At 39.3% G+C, this 19067-nt stretch overlaps 2 protein-coding genes and 1 long non-coding RNA gene across 4 annotated transcripts; 1 reads left to right on the top strand and 2 right to left on the bottom strand.

The window, feature by feature from the left end:
- Positions 1-997: 997 nt before the first annotated feature.
- On the top strand, positions 998-4005 carry atraid (all-trans retinoic acid-induced differentiation factor). Its single transcript, XM_020638880.3, has 7 exons — positions 998-1152; positions 1316-1449; positions 1784-1852; positions 2240-2311; positions 2408-2529; positions 2641-2741; positions 2857-4005. The coding sequence occupies exons 1-7, from the start codon at positions 1060-1062 to the stop codon at positions 2959-2961; spliced, it is 696 nt and encodes a 231-aa protein (XP_020494536.1). The 5' UTR covers positions 998-1059; the 3' UTR covers positions 2962-4005.
- Positions 4006-4074: 69 nt separating this feature from the next.
- eif2b4 (eukaryotic translation initiation factor 2B, subunit 4 delta) lies at positions 4075-11154 on the bottom strand. Of its 2 annotated transcripts, XM_065964133.1 has the most exons (14): positions 11071-11154; positions 10520-10557; positions 9023-9203; positions 8705-8914; positions 8527-8609; positions 8091-8123; positions 7517-7608; positions 7263-7377; positions 6216-6292; positions 5964-6066; positions 5690-5817; positions 5305-5482; positions 4975-5155; positions 4075-4708 (listed from the first exon to the last, which is right to left on the bottom strand). In XM_065964133.1, exons 1-14 carry the CDS (start codon positions 11090-11092, stop codon positions 4509-4511), a joined length of 1641 nt encoding a protein of 546 aa, XP_065820205.1. In that variant the 5' UTR covers positions 11093-11154; the 3' UTR covers positions 4075-4508. The 2 variants fall into 2 exon arrangements, with proteins under 2 accessions (XP_065820205.1, XP_020494535.2); XM_020638879.3 differs by lacking the exon at positions 8091-8123.
- A 1472-nt stretch (positions 11155-12626) lies between these two features.
- Positions 12627-15251, bottom strand: LOC136182712 (uncharacterized). The gene is made up of 2 exons (XR_010668754.1): positions 14381-15251; positions 12627-13058 (listed from the first exon to the last, which is right to left on the bottom strand). It is a non-coding gene; the product is annotated as an uncharacterized lncRNA (long non-coding RNA).
- Positions 15252-19067: the final 3816 nt, after the last annotated feature.

The following is a 19067-nucleotide window of genomic DNA, read 5'->3' as shown; positions in this document are numbered from 1 at the left end:
TACATATCGTAAACATTTGTAGGGAATAAAAAAATCTAAAACATCACCGTTTATGTTGATGCCAATTTGATTTGTACGCTTTATTGCACAAAACAAGACTGCTTGAAGGGTTTTCATACAGAAGGTATTCCTTACATTAAAACCTACAGTCTATGATTAAAAGAGGGCCCTTTCCGAATAGCCACAGTTCAGTATGCAGTACGTACTATTCAGTAGGGAGTTTCAGTATACTGAACATTTCAGTATGCATACTAACTTCCTGGTTTTATGCAGTATGGGTGCTTACAGGAAATGAATTGTATTTTACCACCCACAATGCTGTGCGAAAGTAAACATAAAATCATCACTTCACGTCCGCCTCCAAATCAAAACAAACGAGCGTGGATTAATTTAATACATTTTTAATCTAGAGTTAAAGTCCCGACTGAAATCACTACTTTTAATTAACAACATAAAATATAACAAATGTCTGCATTATTATAAAACCTTTCCCCCCGTCTATTTAAATAATGATTTAACTATTTAAAAGCGTCTTTATTGGTTTATTTTATATTCTGTATATTACTGTCTTTCATTTGTACTTTTCTTTATGTACTGTATGTTATTTACTTATTTAATCTGTCTTTTACTTGATTTACATTGTCATATTGTTTTTTTGTTTACCTGATTGTATATGCGCATTACTCTTCTTAAATAAAGATAAAAAAAAAAAGGGGGTGGATGCGGCCGGTTCCAGAAACGTAAATGACGTCACTTCCTTACTAAATGAATCAGAAGAAGTAGGAACAAATATCTGCCTACTGTGTGTGCATACTGAATAGTAGGTGTCTCAGATTACCTGCAAAATTATTGGTATATAAAACGACATTTCGTACGCTTATAAACCAATAAGTCGTTAAATATAAGTGTCATTTTTGTTTTATTAAAAACAATCGTATTAAATACATTTAATATTTAAAATGTAATGTATGCGTAATTGTAGCGCAGGATGTAGAAAGACTAGCGCAACTTCCTGTCACATGTCCGCTTCAGTCGATCATATGACTTCAGGCTAAGAAAATGAAAGCTTGGTGCAGCCAGCTGAAACCTGCGTTGCTTATTTTGATCTTTAATCTCTGTTTTTACGCAAGTTTTCAGCTGACCGAGCCGCAGGTAGGCCTACGCCTTTCGTTAGCCAACATAACAGCTGTAGTCTTTACATCGACGAGTCAATTAAACACAGTGTAAAATGTCTTGTTTTGATGTTTGTACAGCCATTGCTGGGACTGTTGTTTACAAATGCACTTTTACCTCGTTGTCATGGTTTGTGATCCAGGTATGTGAGCTCTGCGGCGGGGCCGTGCTTAATGGCTCCGTAGTGGGTCAGTTCTGCGCCTCATCAGCCGGTCGGGTACACGGGCGCTGCTGCTTCAGAAATGACAACACAAGTGGCCATGAACACATCATTGGGTAGGATTTTGATGATGCCTTCATGGTTTATCAGAAATGTAGAGTTTATATTTTATGATGTCGGGTAAAATTCAGCCTGGGAACAGAAACATGTGTAAAAGTAAGAGCTATCCAAAACTTAAACATAGGCTACCTATGAATAACTGGATAAAGAAATAAATCCATTATTATTAAGTACATCAACAAAAATGTGATTTTTTTTTTCCCCTGTATATGTAATTTTGTTTAATGACAACAACCTCTGGTCCATTTTAATTGGAGTTGAAAAAGGTTTAAAATAGACACGTAGGCCAGGCCTAGATTTGTAAATAATGTGACTTTTCTTTTTGTGCAGATTGGATCTGTCCAATTGTTCACTAGCTCGGGTGGAGGATCTGCAGGGGGCGACAGAGGCATTAATGATGTATGTACAGTCAAATCCATTGTAGATTTGGTGAAACTGATGTGATGGAGTGTTACTGATATTTTAAGGATAATAGGTATTTGTATAGCGTGAAAATAATGCTGACAGTGTTGATCATGGTGTGTTTTATTTGCTTGACAAACAAACAGAAAAAGATGCGGGGCTGACACGTGTAGTCTTACTTTGACAACTTTGAATTACAATTTGGTAGACCCAACCCCTCTGGCAAGGACTAAAATCCTCCAACTTAACCTAAAACGATCTAAATAAATAGATCTGGAAATATTCAGTACATCATAAGAGCACTGCTAATATGCAGTGAATGTCTTTTTTACTTTCAATAACCATTTCTCCCAATTTGTTTATTTATACATTTTTCCTTTGCAGAGACCTCTCACTGAATCCCATAATCAACATCAGTGACACAGTCTTTCAAGGATTCAGTGAGTTAAATTATGTGTAAGTATTATGTGTAATAACATTTAAAAAAAATTAAGTAAGATGCTCCGGTATTTTTAAAGTCATTTTAACTCTTTAATTTTTGGGTCATTATAGGATTTTGCCACAAAAAATAGATTGTCCTGGAGGCAACTCCTCCTGGGAAAAGGTCGAGGTTAAAGCGGGAAATCGTCTTTGTGAAGGCCAGAAGGATATGTGCAATCAGACTGGACAGCTGTGTAAGTTTCCATCTCGTCATTCTTCCACTGGGACATAAATCTCAATTTACTACAGTGGCCTTCTGGTGATATGTGACATCTGTTTATCTTACAATTGTTGACGACCCACAGCCAGTGAATGCCCGGAGAACTCCCTGTGTGCCCCCTACGGCCCTGGCTTCTTCCAGTGCAGCTGTGCTGACAACTATCATGGGTACAAGTGTCTCAGAGAGGTCGGCTCTGTTCTAATCATTCACTTTATTCTGCACATTGCTAAGTTAAATATATTGGTGCACTTGGATCTTTTAATAATTTAAAGTCATATTTTTTTATTTTTCTCTTGATTAGGGGACGTTCCCAACTCTGCAGGTGTTTGGGCCTCTTGTAGCATCGACCGTTGTGCTCTCTCTCCTGCTGTGGGTCACCCAGAGGCGGAAAGTCAAGCCACTCTAAAGGTTGAACTGCGGTCAACTTGTTCATGTGCAATGATCGACCTAGCTGAAACTGACTGTTCTGAAAGGGAAAACTGACACAAAGTGTGGTATACCCCCAGGTTTCTATTCATTATTGTACTTTTAGTTTACTTGAACACCTTCTGGTTGGGTAGCTATACATTTTATTTTGGACATTTAAAAAAAACGAATGACTGCGTTTTCAGGGCATTTTAGAAAATAAATGATTATTAACATGTTACCCCAAGTTTTGAATTGTTTATATTTATTGATTAAAATAGTATTTTAAACGCAGTGAACTGAGGCAAGATATTAATGAAGTTTTGTTTCAGATCATTCTGAAGATTTTCTTAACGTTTACTGTGCCAAATATGCACTGAATATGTCTGAATTCACACAATGGAACTTGAATGTACTTTTCCACATTTAAGGAAACTTGGTACAATTTGGCGAGTTGTGTATTGCATGTTTAACATGTACAAAGGAAAAATGAAGTCAGGTTCTCTACATGTAAATCACTGAAAACTGATGTTCAACTTGGATCTATGTTTTAAATCTTTTACATTAAGTTACATTCAAATAAGTTTGACGAAAAGGGAAAAATTGAGTTGAACTACGCGAGTAAAGAGGAGTCGTTGTCACCGACTGTTTCTAGCTTGTTTTCACTTGTTGTTACACTCCACAATCTGCTGTGATGTATGTCCTTGTCATTTTATTCTTCATTTATCTTTTAACCTTGGTAACTTGGCAAACGTTTTGATGTTGATACGTTTGCAGTTCATTTACCTCTTCCCAATAACATTGAGAGAGGTCATGTGAAATGGGAAACACAAAACACATTCCTGTTTTGCTTGACCTTCATTTGAACGCTTTTATGGACTTGAAAACTGAATCAATAAGAACTAATGCATCGACTGCTGGCTGACTACTGTTACAGAAAACACTCGGTGTGTAGCTGTGGATAAAACCCGGCCCTCTCCAAGTTTAGTTTCCCCTCTTCTGTTGTCATTTGTGCCAAAATGAAATTCAAAGTATGTAAGTATCATCATGTGTGGACTTTTTGATCAAAACAATAAATGAGCTGAGCTCTTTTGCAAAAAAAAAAGTTTTACAATCTGTGTCACACTTCCTTTATTCCATTCAATGGATCAGGTCATTCACTGGAGGAATTTAAGTGGAGGTCACAGTTATTACGTAACTATTTCTGGCTCATTTGAAATTGCATGTTGTGGTTGATGCAGGGAGAGTGTTGTTAGCTGCAATTACATTTTATCCTCTAAATAATGGCAATTAAATAGTCTGTAACAAGGATAGTTCATGACAAGGATCTATTGAGGCATCTTGCCATCTAGTAAATATATAAAACTCAATCAACAAGGGTGATACACCTCTGTAATTTAGGAATTTTTCCCATAAATACACACATGGACTCTGTTTAAAAAGCTTATGCCATTTCAGATATATATTTATTGCATGCTAAAAGCACGATATTTTGTGTTGTGTGCAGACATCCAAGCGCAAAAACTCCAGGCTGCAGCGGGAGGTCGTTCACTGGTCCACGTTTTTGACTCGCAGCACAACAGGCACCGAAGTGCACGGGATCATTCCTAGATCTGTGATGACTAGGTCCACAAAATCAGGCGGCGTCACGTCATACACCAGGTTCAACAGGCCGAGTAAGGGCACCTCCTGCCAGTGCTCTAGCTGGGTCTTCCCTTTCCGTGTCACGATGAGGTCATCGGGGTCATCTGGAAAGCACAGATGATGATGAACTTTCGAAGTGATACAGTTAAACACTAGCCCATTTCAGGGCGCAATATTTACAGCCCATGTGACGTCTCGCCTTCAACATGAATGTCACAGAGGCGTAATGTGCGTATCAATATGAAAGAAAAGACCTAATCTGGCAGAGCATCATTAGGGCACTGTTGTAGAATCGCAATCTGAAAAAGGCTACAGAGACACTCTTAAGATATTAAAAAAAAAAACAAGCTACGTCATTTTTAGCCCTTACCTAGTTCATTGGACACAAAGGAGTCTGTCTGCACCCTCTCGCAAAACTTGTAAGTCTCACAACACACCAGCACAGGCACGTTAAAGGTTTTGGCCACCAGAGCTATTTGCGACGTCCCCACACGAGACATGACGTAGCCGTTGGCCAACAGGGCGTGAGCACCGAGGAACACCTTTGATACCTATGAGATCAATGTTCAAGGCATTATTACAACATTTAGAAATAAAAACCAGGGAGTAAAAAAAGTGCAGGAATTTAACTTAAACTTATTTGAGTTAAAACAATACAACGTGTGCTTCTGTTTTGTGGGAAATGTGAACACCTAGTTACCTCTGGAAGGATGTAGGAGACAGCTGATATGAGGACATAGGTGCAGCTGATGCCTCTCTGGACCAGACGCCTCAGAGCCTCCCGGCCCTCCAGCCGAGGTCTGCTGTCAACCACGATGACACGGAACTTCCTGTCCTTCTCAAAGGCCTCGCACAAAATGTGGTTGACCAGTGATGAGCTGAGCAGAGGGAGATCGCGGCGGAGAAAAAAGGGAAACAGAAGTTTTAAGGGAGGTTAAAAGTAGGACTTGCGGCCTGAATATGCAAGTTATGCATTTATTTAGCACGACAAACAATCACAGTGACTAGTAACAGAAAGCTGCAGAATCTGAAACTAACCAAAAACAAGGAACACAGATACTTTCATGATATTTTTCCTGGCTTACCATCCGTAAACTAGGATGACATCCCCATCACTGATCTTTTCTATGGAGTACTTGGCAATAGCTTTAGCAGCAAGGACGATCTTCTCATTAATGTAGCACTCGATACAGTTCAGCAGTTTGCGTTTAGCCTTAACAGACAGAGAGGAAATGTGTCAGGGTGAGAAAAAAAAAAAAAGGGTCAATCATTTCTATTGGATGAATAGAATCAGTTAGCTTCCACATGTCAGGTTTATGACTTCTGGCTAAATTATGAAAGACAAAGTTGGATAATAACCTCTTCTTCTTTGCACTGACTGGGGATATTTGAGATCTCTTTTTTGATGTATTTGATTGCATTACCCATGCTGGCTGACAGAGGGCGACATTGATTCAGAAAACTGCAAAAAAAAAAAAAAGAATGACAAAAAAATGTTATTTTATCTGTAGTATTGTTCAATTTCCAATCTTTTATGAACCTAAAATTTGAAGAACAGATTATAATAGAAAAGAACTTAAACATGAATAACACTGCAGCAGTTTTTTGTACCTGATATATGGTTTCAGTTTGTTGACCAAGTCTCTTGACAGCTCTTCATTTGGAGGTGTAGTATAGTCCCTTATGACCTGAGCAGAAAGAAACTTTACTTTTTAGAACTTTAAACACATCCAAAATGTCACATAAAAGTCAAGCGCACACTAGAGAGTGCAATATCTGATCACACTGTGGTGATGTTGATGGTTGCTAAAAAAAAAAATCAACCTTTTTTTTCTGTCTGCATTCGCTCCGCCATGGCACCTACTCTAAAGCAGAGGCTAAAAAGGTTCCTCTAAACAGGGTTCTAGGAACTAAAATTCATAGTTCCTGCGGTGCAGAATGAAGAGGAGGAGAGTTTCAACAGTTCCTCGAACTATGAGGAAGTTCCTGCGGTCCAAAAAAAAAACGCCTTGATTGTTTTTGATCAATGAAAACTGTGGAGTAATTTCAACAACTTGACGACAACTAAACCTTGAGCATTATATCCAATACTTTGAACAGTCATGAAACATAGCAGTTTAGTTTTTTTCATTCTGGAGTGTCAAAAAACAGCTTCCATGTTTGACGAGGTGGAAGAGGTGAGAAAGAACATACTGTAGATAATAAAGGGAAACCTTCCTGAAAATGTACGCGGCTGCTCCCATAGCAACCCTACTGATTATTATTTTATTATTAATTTTTATTGCAGTTTATATTAAAAACATCCTTAGTTTAGACATGAGTATCATGGTAATGCTGTTTATACGCTCAAAAGTATTTTTATACTTGAAACTAAGTTCCCCCAGAGTGCGTATAAGTTAACATGTAAACAGAAGCAGGATGTGTCGTTGCAAACAAAGCATGTCGTGAACTGACAAGAGTTTTTCCAATAATATGGAATGATCATCTGTTTTTATCACAACAGTTACATGAATACAACCTTTAAGGCAATATCTACAATATTCACAATATCTGTTAACATCTTCCACTGTCATTACAGAAACACTTCAACGTGTAAAACCTTGACTTGTTGTTGTTGCTGTGTTATGTATATCACAAATAATATGCTGTGCTGTGTACCTGTTTGAAGGCATGCAGCAGGGCGACGGAGCGTGCGTTGGATCCTGCAACTATTCCCTGTGAATACTGGAGACCCAGCCGAACAATCACAGGATGAATGACTGTGGAGGGAATGCTGCAACAGATAAAAAAAAAACAACAACCAATAATAATTTGAGATTAAAGGTAATCTTATGAGATTCAGTGGAATGAATCAAACTCTGCTCAGCCAACACAAGCCACCTAACTGCACTCTGCACAATTTGTCAGTTTACCCGAGTTGCTGTGTTAGAGGGGCTTTACGACTGTACTGGTGGAGATGAGAAAACAGGCTGACTTTGTATCCGTAGTCTGACCGGAGAGGGATCTGTAACAAAACAGATGAGATTCCACTGCCATTAATAACAAGTCACTCATAAGAAAGCTGAGATTATGAGGAAAGGAAAGCATACATCAGACACACAGCAAAGGCAAAAAAAAAAAAAAGTAAAAGTAAGTAAAAGTTAAGGGCTAAGAGTGATGGAGGAATTCTTATATTACTAATCTGAAGCTGCTCTGAAATAAACATCAGAAAGTTGTTCACATTAAAAAACAAATGTTGTAAACTCTCTCCAAACACAAACAGCGCAGAAAGGGATTCAAACATAAACCAGCACAGCAACCAGCACAGTGTTTCAAAACAGAATCAAACAACTCCTCAAACAGACACATCCCATTGAAGCCCCGCTTCTGTCTCAAAGAACTAAAACCAGTCGATGAGCATCCTGAACCCTCGAGTGATGTTGCATCAACAAGTTAGTAAACAGAACAAAATAAGATAAATCTAAATGGCACACTTAAGAATATGACCTTGGCCTTTGCATCAGCATTGTACCCTGGTGTCTGAAAGAAATGTGAGTACAAGCATATGCAGTTAGAGGACTTGTGGTTAAGTGAGGATTCAATGGTTCAAAAGCCCACTATTCTTTGTAGCACTATTAAAGCATGGTAGGTAAGATTTTGAGAACTTGTTGCAAATCTCCTAAAGTAAATAACAATTAATGACAAAGTCTTCATTTGTAGATTACACAAATTATACAGTATTGTACTTATTTATATAGTATTAAAACAACTAAGACCCATGCAATCTCACATTAGTTTGTGTTATTCACAAAAGAGTGTTTCAACAACATTTCTTCAACATCGGGTGCTCACAAAGTTTGACAAGCAGAACTTAACAGCTCATGGTGACGACAAGTCAAGCTAAACCATACTGATCTTTAAATTAACAGATAAAGAAGCTAACCTGTTGTCTTTCCAATTTCTTTGCCAGTTTCCTTAAAACCTCCGGGTTGTCCACCTGCACGTGTTCTGGAAGCCTCTTCACCACTGAAAACACAAGAGAGATGTAAACTTCTCTGTATATCGTGTTGCTTGAGATTGTCTGCGTGGTTATGATAACGACCTGCAGGCTTTTACAGTACCTGGCTGCAGCTCACTAGGCGGTGCTTTCGGCTTCCCCGTGGCCGCCTGCTGTCCGCCGTCTCCCTTCTTGCCCTGCTTGGAGGCCCTCTCAGCCTCTTGTCGAGCTCTCCTCTCAGCTTTTAACTCCCCTTTGCTCTTAGCTGGCTTGTCTGCCGGGGCGGCAGTTTCTGGTGCAGGCACAGGAACAGGAGCAGGCACTGCTGAAGGGGCTGAAAGACAAAGGGAGCAGAGTTATTGAAGTGATGTACCACAGCTGGAAAAGTATGTACCCATGTACAAACTACAACAACCATTAGTGCTGTCAATATAATAGTCACCTTTTTGGGTATTGGTATGTGTTGTGGGCTGGGCTGATGGAGGATCTGAACTGCTTTGCTTCTTTTCTTTCCCCCCATCCTGTGAACCCTTGTCATCTTTCTTCTCTTTGCTTTTCTTTTGCTGTTTCTTCTCTTTCCTCAGGCGCTGCTTCTCCTCTTTGGTCATCTCTCTGCCTTCATTCTAATAAGCAAACGTGTCAAAAAGAGGGTCAGCAACTATAACACAATTGGGCCTTATGTATCAAGGTTGGGCAATGTCTACCAATTTGGTGTTAGACAATTTCCAGGGACAACCATAGCAATGAATACTGATCTTTTTGTAATGCCACAAGGTGTCAAGGTAAATAATGACATTTAATCTTAAGAACACCAATCAGAAAAAGGTGGTGAAACAGACCACATCAATCAAGCACTGATCTCTTCAGCCAAGAGAAAACCCACCTTCTGGAAAATGGTAACAATGACCATTTTTAAAGTCAAAATGTAAATCACTACCCAGTTCAAAAGTACACATTAACAGACTTTACCTTTCAAAAGGCTGATATAACTTTGATACGCCTCTGGTATTTGAACATACAGTCATGTGTGTTAATGAAAAATAATAACAGTCGCCTAATAAATATTAAAGATTTTAAAAAATGTATCAATAAATAAAAAATAATAACCAAGTTCATATTTGGGATTTTCCAAAGGTTATGCAGACAAACAGCAAGAGGAGATCAGCCAGCTGTCAGAGAAAAGCTCTGTGATGTACTTGAATAGCATTGTTTAGTAGAGGTGTGCACATGATTCACTTTTCTTTACTCAAAATGAAATGACTCAAATGACATACACTCATTAAAACGTCATCTCCATATAAAAAACAACAACAACTCATATCTTGGTTAAAGAAAAGGCTGAGTGTGGTGTTAAACTAAAGGTTAGGATGGTAGATGGCTGCTTGTCAATCATTGGTTAAGGATGATGGAGCTCCTATTAAGTATGAAGCCATAAGACAATGACAACAATCAAGGAAATAATAGAATATAATAGAATTACTTTATTGATCCCAAACTGGGAAATTGTGGCGTTACAGCAGCAGGTTATCCAAACACACAATATGAGTAAAAAAACACAATGTTAGCAAATCTAAACATAATATAATATTAACTACAAAGTAAATAAGTAATACAAAATATATAGAATAAAGAAAATAAGAATGTAAATATATACAACCAGGATTTAACTAAGCATTACTAGTCTTAAATAGGAAGATTAAATATGAAAGATTAAATATAAACATGCAAAAACAGAGTCGTAGATGGTTGTAAATTAAATATGAAAGACTGAATGTAAATGTGCAAAAACAGAGTTGCAAATGGACAGCATTGACATAAGTTAAAGTGCATGAGTGTGGACATATAATAAGCAGAAACTATTCAATATAACGGCGAGTAGACAGACAAATGAAGTGAGCATGCAGTGCAGGGATAATTTGTAAATGTAACATAAACTAACCTTTGCTTGGACAATCCCATCCTTCGGGCCGGCTCCCTCTTGCAAAACAAAGATAATGTGATTACATTTGGCAACACCATTACTTCTACTCCATCTCTGGTAACAGGCAGCACTGACAGGATCGACCTGTCGTTAGAGGTCCATCCTTCAGGTGATGCTGTCAGCGGACTGTATGACACTGGACTTGATAGGTTTGCATCATGCTACAGACACCAGTCTCAGAGCCGGCAGACTACCATCAGCTGTAAAGCGCAGCGACGACTTAAAACAGCACCGTTACCTGTTCTGTTACTTTAGAAAAAGAATTAGGGAAAAGATGATGCAATAACATCGCGATGTCAAGCCACTCTGCCTGGTGCTGTTGATCTGCTTGCAGTGCTAACATTAGCAGCACCAGCTAAGGGGAAAACAACTTTCCTACAAGCCAGTCCCAAACACCAAAAAACAAGAGTATACATTGGAAGGTATCTTGTATCTGTGTTTACGGAAAAACGTATCGAACTACCAGAAAATATCCATAAAGTCCAGCTGTTCCATACTCTCAAACTCACCTGGGTCTCCACTGTCAGCCATGTTTACGCTGCCGCTTCACTTCCGGCCGCTGGTTGAGGAGCTACTGCCCCCCCCCAAAAAATTATATTGACCCCTGGTGGACAAATGAAGAACTTTCATCGATCATATTCAACACTTTTTCTTTTTTGAATTGCTTTTGAGGCATGAGATAAAAATAGATTTGGATTGATATCTCATGGTAAATTATAATAATAATTATTCTTTACTTTTTGTAAGTTTTGAGCTATTATTTAATCGGTTTGGGTTACTGATTTTTAACAAGCTTATTGTTAGACCAACTTTCAACAGTTTTACTCATTCATTTCAATATCCTATTGTTTCTGTATCTATAAATTATTTATTCTTATATTGCCTTATTATCTTACATGTGTCCAACTTTCAACAATACTTATAATAATTATTAATTTGTCTGTAAATCTCCCTCCCCTGTAAATGACTCTATGTACAGATGATTACGTCATAGTCCGAATGATTTCAGAATAGTTCCACCTTGTTTTGTTCTGAGCTTTATGTTATGTAAATAAAGCACTCATTCAGCCTTGACTTTTAAAAGTCTTAATTTTTAATTCCATGCCAAATATGCAGCCATTTATTCTCTTTTATGTTTACAATTTTGAAACAGGCCTACTTCACAATATAGTAACTCAACATGTTTCTTAAGCCAAGCAAATGACAGGCAGAAGTGTCATCTATTTCAAAGAATCTTTATTTAAGTGTCGTAATTGTTTCGTTGGGGGATGTTGACTCATTGAGTAATACAGGCTTTAAGCATTGGACTATAATGATCTAAGGTAGATTTCTTAAAATACCGACCACTGGACTGAGGAGCATTATCATAAACAACAACAACAAAAACTTCTGAACATCATAATTATTTTAGGGATCACAGTTCTTGCTTTGTAATCTGACTGCCAATGGGTCTTGTCACGTGATGTAAAACAAATAAACAACAAAAAAAAAGGAATAAAAAAAATCTGTTTCGGTTGAAATTAGATGATACATTACATGTCTGGTGATGAAGATATCAAAAGTAATGAATGATATTGGGTTTTGTGCTGATGTGCTTGCGATACAGTTTTAGGGACTTTTTTTTTAAACATAAAGAAAATGTCCAGTTCCATCTGAAGGAATGTCACTTGTCAGCATTACATACTTATATTTAGCCTAGTATTTGAAATGAGTGAAGACGAAAGTACAAAACTACAGATGAGTGCTCTAACAGTGAGGATATAAAGAACAAAGTTTCACTTGTTGCTAAAAAGGTACAGTTAATACTTTATGTCAATTACATATTACTGAGTTTATGTAAGAGGCATACTTAATCATGAGACCTGTCCATAGTAAAGCCTATTGTCACTTATAAAATACTCAGAAACAGTAAGATGAGTTTTACATTTAAAAATAATAATTAAATGTAATAATTGTAAACCAGAATAAGCACATTTGAGTTGGGTTATCTCAGGATTTTTGACTCTTTGATGGAGTCTTTTAAAATTAGTTGGATTTCTTTCACATGCACAAAAAAAAAAATCACCCTTTTTTCACATCTTTAATTTTATTTTTTTAAGCATTCATTTCCATACAAGAAACAAGCGACACCAAACAACTAAGATAAGAAATGATTGGTCATTTATCAGTAGACTAACACCTGTGTATAAGTAAACAGGTTTTTACACTGCACGGCCTCTGTGTCTTTGCTTCTTTCACGCTGGTGTCTGCTGACTGAATTCACGACGCAGTAGCTGGTTGAAGGGGACCAAACCTCACAGAAACACCTGACTTGGTTCCGTTTGACCAGCCACAGCAAGGCGTGTTGCATCAGCGAGACAGAGGGAAAGTAAGGGAGGAGGAGGAGGAGGAGGAGGAGGAGAGAAAAGGAAGGATATGAGAGAGGAGAAGGAACAGAAATAGAAGCTGGACATCATCTTCTGGAGCAGTTCGGCCATCGTGTCCTCTTCAGCCTTACCTGATGAAACACACAGAGAGAAATATCATCAGTGACTCACTCACAAAATACTCTGCATAGCTACAGAATAGCAACAAGTGCTGCCATGTTACCGAGCAGACAGTTCCTATTTAGAGACTTGGAAACCCTGACAGCTGGTGACATCGCCCTACTTCCATCCAAATCCGGCCTACAGGAGCAAAACCTTCACCCTCACTGACAGCTCTCTCCCTCCCTCCCTCCCTCCCTCCCTCCCTGCCTCCTTCCTCCACCCTTCCCTTTTTGAGGGTCCTGTGGGTGCTAAAATGGGTGACAGCTGTGCTCTGTCAATCCTCCTTGACTGTCAGCCGGTGGGGCTGGGCAGGAATTTTTTTCAAGAAGTCCCTGAGATCTGATGAGCTGCCCGGGGAGTAACCCTAAACTGCACACGCGTGCCTGAGCTGAAGGAGAGGGAGCGAGCCTTTTCACCTGTTGTCCTGACACACACACGCTCATGAACCCTGACCTCCCCCCTCCCGTCTCATAAAACAGACAAAGGCGAACTCCAACAACTGTTCTGAATGAAAAAATACAAGTAAATCCTTCTTTTAGATTAAATATGAAATGTGTAATCTTCCAGTGTGGTCGATGCTCTTGTCCCCTTGAAACCACACACTTCCTTACATTCCATAAGAGCTGAATTAATATGGGGATATAAGGAAGCATGTCCTCACAAGGGGCAACAACTGGATTCCACGCTCTGCTCCTCGGGGCACAAAGCAGCCTTTCATAGCCACACAGATGCAGAGAAGCAGGAACAACCCGGCTCAACAATGGTTAACTGTGACAGAGCAAGATGTTGGGGGGGTGGGGGGAGGGGGTGGTGGGAGAGAGAAGGTGGTTGATGATGGCGGCAAACACTTGTTCAAATTTTTCCTCTAAAAGACTAAAAGATAAAGTTTTTTTGTTTACATTTGTCGAAAAAGCGGCTTACTTGAGGCTTTGCTGTTTTCTTGCTATTTGCTGGGCTTTCTTGTTTTAGAACACAGACTCTTAAAACTTTGAGAAAAAAAGATATGTGTCTTGCTCTTAAATGAAATACCAACCCCTGCTTCTCTTTGAAGGGTAATGCCGATGTGGTGATGCTGAGCTGCCTCATGATTAAATAACTGTGGAGGGTGAGGTAAACTCTGACTTTCAGCACACAAAGGTCACAAATCTAAACATAACACCATGCCAAGTCTTTCTGATTTGCTGTGGGAACAATGTGCTCTATACAACTGTTTAAAGAATGGAAATGAACAGAAAGTGATGGATAAATATTACCACAATTAAGCATGGATGGTTTGAAAATCTTAACTCACCTTGAGGTCTGTTGTGTCTCCTCTTGTGCTCTTCTCAAGAGGCAGCTGGAGTTGAGCTGGAGGCCTCTTTAGTCTGGCTACACTTTCTACTTGTGACTACGTCTTTGATAAATCTAAGCACTCCACTACCAACCAAATGGCCATATAAAGACTAACCTTTCACTTTGATAGAACTGTGAGAAACAAATGTCAGATCAATAAAATACCCTGATTATTTCCTGTGTCACACCTCAACTTCCTCTCACCTGTCAGAAGTGTCGGGCTCCTCCACTGTGGCCCCCGAGTCCATCGTAAAACTTGCAGAAAGACTAAAACTACCAGTTTGACGCCTGATTCTTACACAAACTGTGGTAAAAATAAATGAAAAAATAAACTAGTAGGACAACAAGTGTGAAGTTAATAACAAACTATAACCAACATAAAGAGCTAACTTGAAAAAACAGAGATTTCAAAAGGAATGTGACCAAAAACACCTGAAAAAAAGTCCTGAATCTCAACTCAACACAACTTTGCTCCTTGTACCAAAAGCTTACCTTTACACCAATTATAAGCCCTAACTCAACTCAAAGGGTCCCTCTTCCTCCTTTAAACCATTCAATAACTCCCTCATGCCCCTCTCTTCCCTCCATCTCAGCTCTCCTGTGAATGACCATCCTCCTTCGTTTCTGACCCGATGGATTGTGCCCACAGCAGGCCTTGCAGATCGGCCTTTTCTATCCCGCTCGGGAGCGCCCCCCTCCAAAGCGGCCTCCCACCTGTTGGTGTCCTTTAGAAGCCCGGGCCTCTCCTGCGCCTCCTGTCCGGCCCAATCAGGGCCCTGACAGGGGGGAGCCAGCCTGTGAAATCACACCTCTCAGCTGTTCACACTGGGCTCGAGACACCCTACACCCCTGCCGTTCCTCTGTTCAACCCCCCCAACCCCACGGACCCCACCAAAACCCCACCCTGCATGTATTTTACACCGAATGTCAATGGCTGCTCCTGAGAATAAAAAAAAAAAAAGAGGGAAGGAGAGGGATACAAGGAAACAAGGAAGCAACTGCAGGATGGGCGGGTTTTATTGGGTTTGGGGGTACAGTGGAAGCAGCAGTTACTGCAGGCCGGGAGTCCCAGCTGAAGACAAGGTTGAGTTTCAATGTAGTTTGGTTTTTGCGTTTGACTTCATGTCATTGTATCATTTACAGTGCAGGAACTAGTGACTGTTATCAAGCTAACCTTTGACAAAAGCTGTTTTTAAGTGACATCATGATGTCTTGGGTTGCTTTTCCTTTGGGAGAAAGCCCAGACAAATCAATCAATCTGCTGTAATGTAAACCTCTGTTAATGAAGCTCAGTCAATGATATGTGAGGAGTGTGAAAATGTTATATGGGTGTTCTCGTGGCCCTATAAAACCTGAGCAATAAATCCTCCAGTGGCTACAAGGTGACCATCCTACCGCCATGACACTTCGATACAACACTGGACGAAACAAAAGCTGCATTTGATCTGCGTTTGGGGGGGGGGGGGGGGAACGTACAGGAATGGGCAACACTGTATAAAAAAAAAAAAACGATTTCTGCTCAACCGTTCACCCCGAGAGTTAGATTTCTTTCCTTTTACTTGCTCTTATTACTTACTGAGTGATCATAAAGACTCTGTAGATCCTTATATGACTGTTTTGGAGCATCTGTGCGACCACACAGTGACCAATACTGTAGAGGCCGGGGCTCTGGGGTTCATTTTCCTCTGCTGCAAGCACAAGCCGCTCCGCTAAGGTCAACACCTGTGTTCTAAAATCAGAGCGGGGTTGGGTGTGATAGGAACCCGGGCCTCATTCACAGAAAGCTCCAGCTCAGAAAGGGGGGCTTATATTGAAACCTAATAGTCTCGCTATTTTCGAGGCACTCGCCATCCACAAATAGCCCCCCATTGCATCTTTGTAGCTCCTGTTTTTTTTCTCTCTCTTTCTCTCCTAGCACACAGGATGTTGTCTAAATTGGACAGTTGTTCTATATTTCCCATGGCTTCAAGCCAGGGTGTATCACAAATGCAACATTTCCACTAATGTCAGCTATGCACAAAGGCCCGGCCAGATATATCTCGGTGCTGAGAATATCAGATGACTTTTGTTGTTGAGTGGATTCTTTGGTCGCTCATACCGGACACAATGGTAAAGACACAAATCATAATCCTGCTGTTCCTCCTAACAGCTGATCACTGTCACTTATGGCGGAGGATAAGCCAACAAAAAGATCAGATGAGGAGCGTCTCATCTAATCATCTGTTCCTCTTTCGTCATGTGTCACACATCATGCAAATAGATCTCATCTTACTCTGTGATTCTTCTCGCATCTGTCAACCCCTCTACTGCTTTATTTATTTTAAGGTCCAATCATCAGTCTGGTGATCATTTATAAGACGATTAAATCCCCCAAAAACTTTCAAAAAATTTTCATTGTGAAAGGCATAGGTCTTGGCCCTGATTTAAAGGAAAAACTTTTTCCTCAGCTTATGATTGACTCTTCCCGAGGTATTTTTTTTTAAATTTCTTTTTTTTTTTTTTTTTTAAATCAAATATTCGGCAGCATGTTCCATTCAGTTAGGGCTGCTGATCTTAAAAGTGTATGAGCTTTATAAGAAGTCAAAAGAGTATCACATTGAAAGGTTCCTAAAACTAAAACAGGATCGATTTTGACATGGTACCATCTTTTCCTTGAGTTCCAAAAGTCTGCATTTCAGGGCTTTAGTTCAGCCCGATACGGTATGGTACTGTATGGCATGTCACGATACAATATGATATGATGACATACGAGATGATGAGATACAATATGATGAGATACAATATAATGAGATACGATATAATGAGATATGATACGATACAAAGAGTACCATACGATACGCGACACGGCATATCCTGACACGAGGCGATGCAAAATGAAATAATAACATACAACACATTACAACATGATTCGATGATTCAAGAGGATATGATGCAATGCATTTTTTTGTCCCCTCAGGGAAATCTGTCTTTGACTCGATTTCTAATCACATAAACTGCAAAAACAAACATGTGGCATAGAAAACAAAGCAGCACAGAACAATGACAAATGCATAATGGCTGTTTCTTTATGATGCCCCTAAAAAATCACAAGTATATCAACATGCCATGTTGCAGCTGAATCATGACTGGTCTTTAGGATAGCTGCATCTTAAATATGACTGGTCTTTAGGAGCTGCATTTATCCATCAGCTGAAGAAATATTTATGAAACAAAACGTTGGCATTTTAGGGATTTGGAGAGAGGGGGAAATTTGGGATTTGACCAAAACTTTGAAGGTATAAAGAACCCCTCTGGGTGCCATCGTTTCTCAGAGATACTGAGAATGTATGAATCTACACCCTTATCATTTCTTTTGAGTTAGAATATGAGACATTTGAGGTACGTTTTTAAACAATCTTTTATAAACTCTTCGGTTTCTTTTGTTCTGTGGTATGAAGAAAAAGGGACTGTGCTGCTGCATGGGTTGTGAAAATAATGAATGTCACCTGAACTTGAAGTTTTTAATTCGATGTGTGATTAAATGTAAGATTTAAATTTCAAATCTTTTTTTTTCAAAGAATCTAAAATGTGAAGAAGATGGCGCAGAGGCTCTGCAGTTGTGTTGCATGTAATCTACAAATTAGGTCAGTGAGGTTATTTATAACCCATGTTCACATACCGGGGCCCCCGTTTGCTAATCACTTTGTTCCCCACTCTGTCAGAGCTATCTAACCCCAATGCCAACGTCCCAGCTCTGCTTCAGCGGAGGTCACAACACACTTTTCTTGGCAGGAGGAAATAATTTCCCTCGGGACATCAGGTAGGAGTTTAGCCTGACTAACCCCAGAGTGGTTCCTCCTGCAGTGGATAGCATGGATTTCCATTGGTATAAATAAATCTGCAGCTGACACCAGATCAGGTCATGCACATGCACATGCACAAGACGGGGTGACCTGGCAGAATATTGAACTGTTCTTCAGAGGAAAGTCTCTACAGGAAGTGTAGAGATGACCTGACATTTCATTATGATTCTTAAAGCAGGTTTACACATTTTTTTTTAACATAGTTTGAATTTTCCTCTAGATTGTTTTTGTTATTCTGTAAGACTGAACAATATTAATTTAATTATTAGATTTAGGTTGAGTTTTTCCACTACCCATCTGGCTGGGAATAAGGTTTCAACAAGTGATTCTATGTTCTAAGGTTGTGTTTGTTCATCTTTTTTTTCCGATTAACCTAAATATACAAAAAATAAATCAGTATACAAGGAAGAGTATTCAATACAGCATGAACACAGACAAAATATACAACACACACATATTGACAATCTAGATAGCCTGCTGGTTAGTCCAAAAGGAGAGTACTTTTTCATACTGTTCAACTTTCTTCATGAAAACAACACATGCTTTCTATTGCTGAATTAGAGAATGCTCTTGAGTGCATTGCTCAAAACTATTATAATCATCTAAGAAAACCTGTTTTTTGTTCTTTTCTGGAACATTTTAATGCTTCAATGACAAACCAACATGCAACAGTGATCTGCATGATCCTGACAAAGATAAAACAGTCCCATGTTGCTGACTCATTAAGTGCGCTCTGACATGAATGCCTTCTCTGCGTCCTTCTCTGGGCACACAAGTTGCCCGGCCTGAGGTTGACACAGCTGT

The sequence above is a fragment of the Labrus bergylta genome, chromosome 15 (genome assembly GCF_963930695.1).
Source record: "Labrus bergylta chromosome 15, fLabBer1.1, whole genome shotgun sequence".
NCBI lineage: Eukaryota > Metazoa > Chordata > Actinopteri > Labriformes > Labridae > Labrus > Labrus bergylta.
This window is presented reverse-complemented; position numbering and strand designations above follow the sequence as displayed.

Bases quoted from the DNA above. Each gene is read 5' to 3' on its own strand.
- atraid (XM_020638880.3), top strand. From the start codon at position 1,060: ATGAAAGCTTGGTGCAGCCAGCTGAAACCTGCGTTGCTTATTTTGATC. The intron at 2,530-2,640 runs GTAAGTTTCCAT...GACGACCCACAG, and splicing joins CAATCAGACTGGACAGCTGT to CCAGTGAATGCCCGGAGAAC. The intron at 2,742-2,856 runs GTCGGCTCTGTT...TCTCTTGATTAG, and splicing joins GGTACAAGTGTCTCAGAGAG to GGGACGTTCCCAACTCTGCA.
- eif2b4 (XM_065964133.1), bottom strand. From the start codon at position 11,092: ATGGCTGACAGTGGAGACCCAG. The intron at 5,483-5,689 runs GTAAGCCAGGAA...CCCTCTGCTCAG, and splicing joins GTCATCCTAGTTTACGGATG to CTCATCACTGGTCAACCACA. The intron at 5,156-5,304 runs GTAACTAGGTGT...TTGATCTCATAG, and splicing joins TCTCCTACATCCTTCCAGAG to GTATCAAAGGTGTTCCTCGG.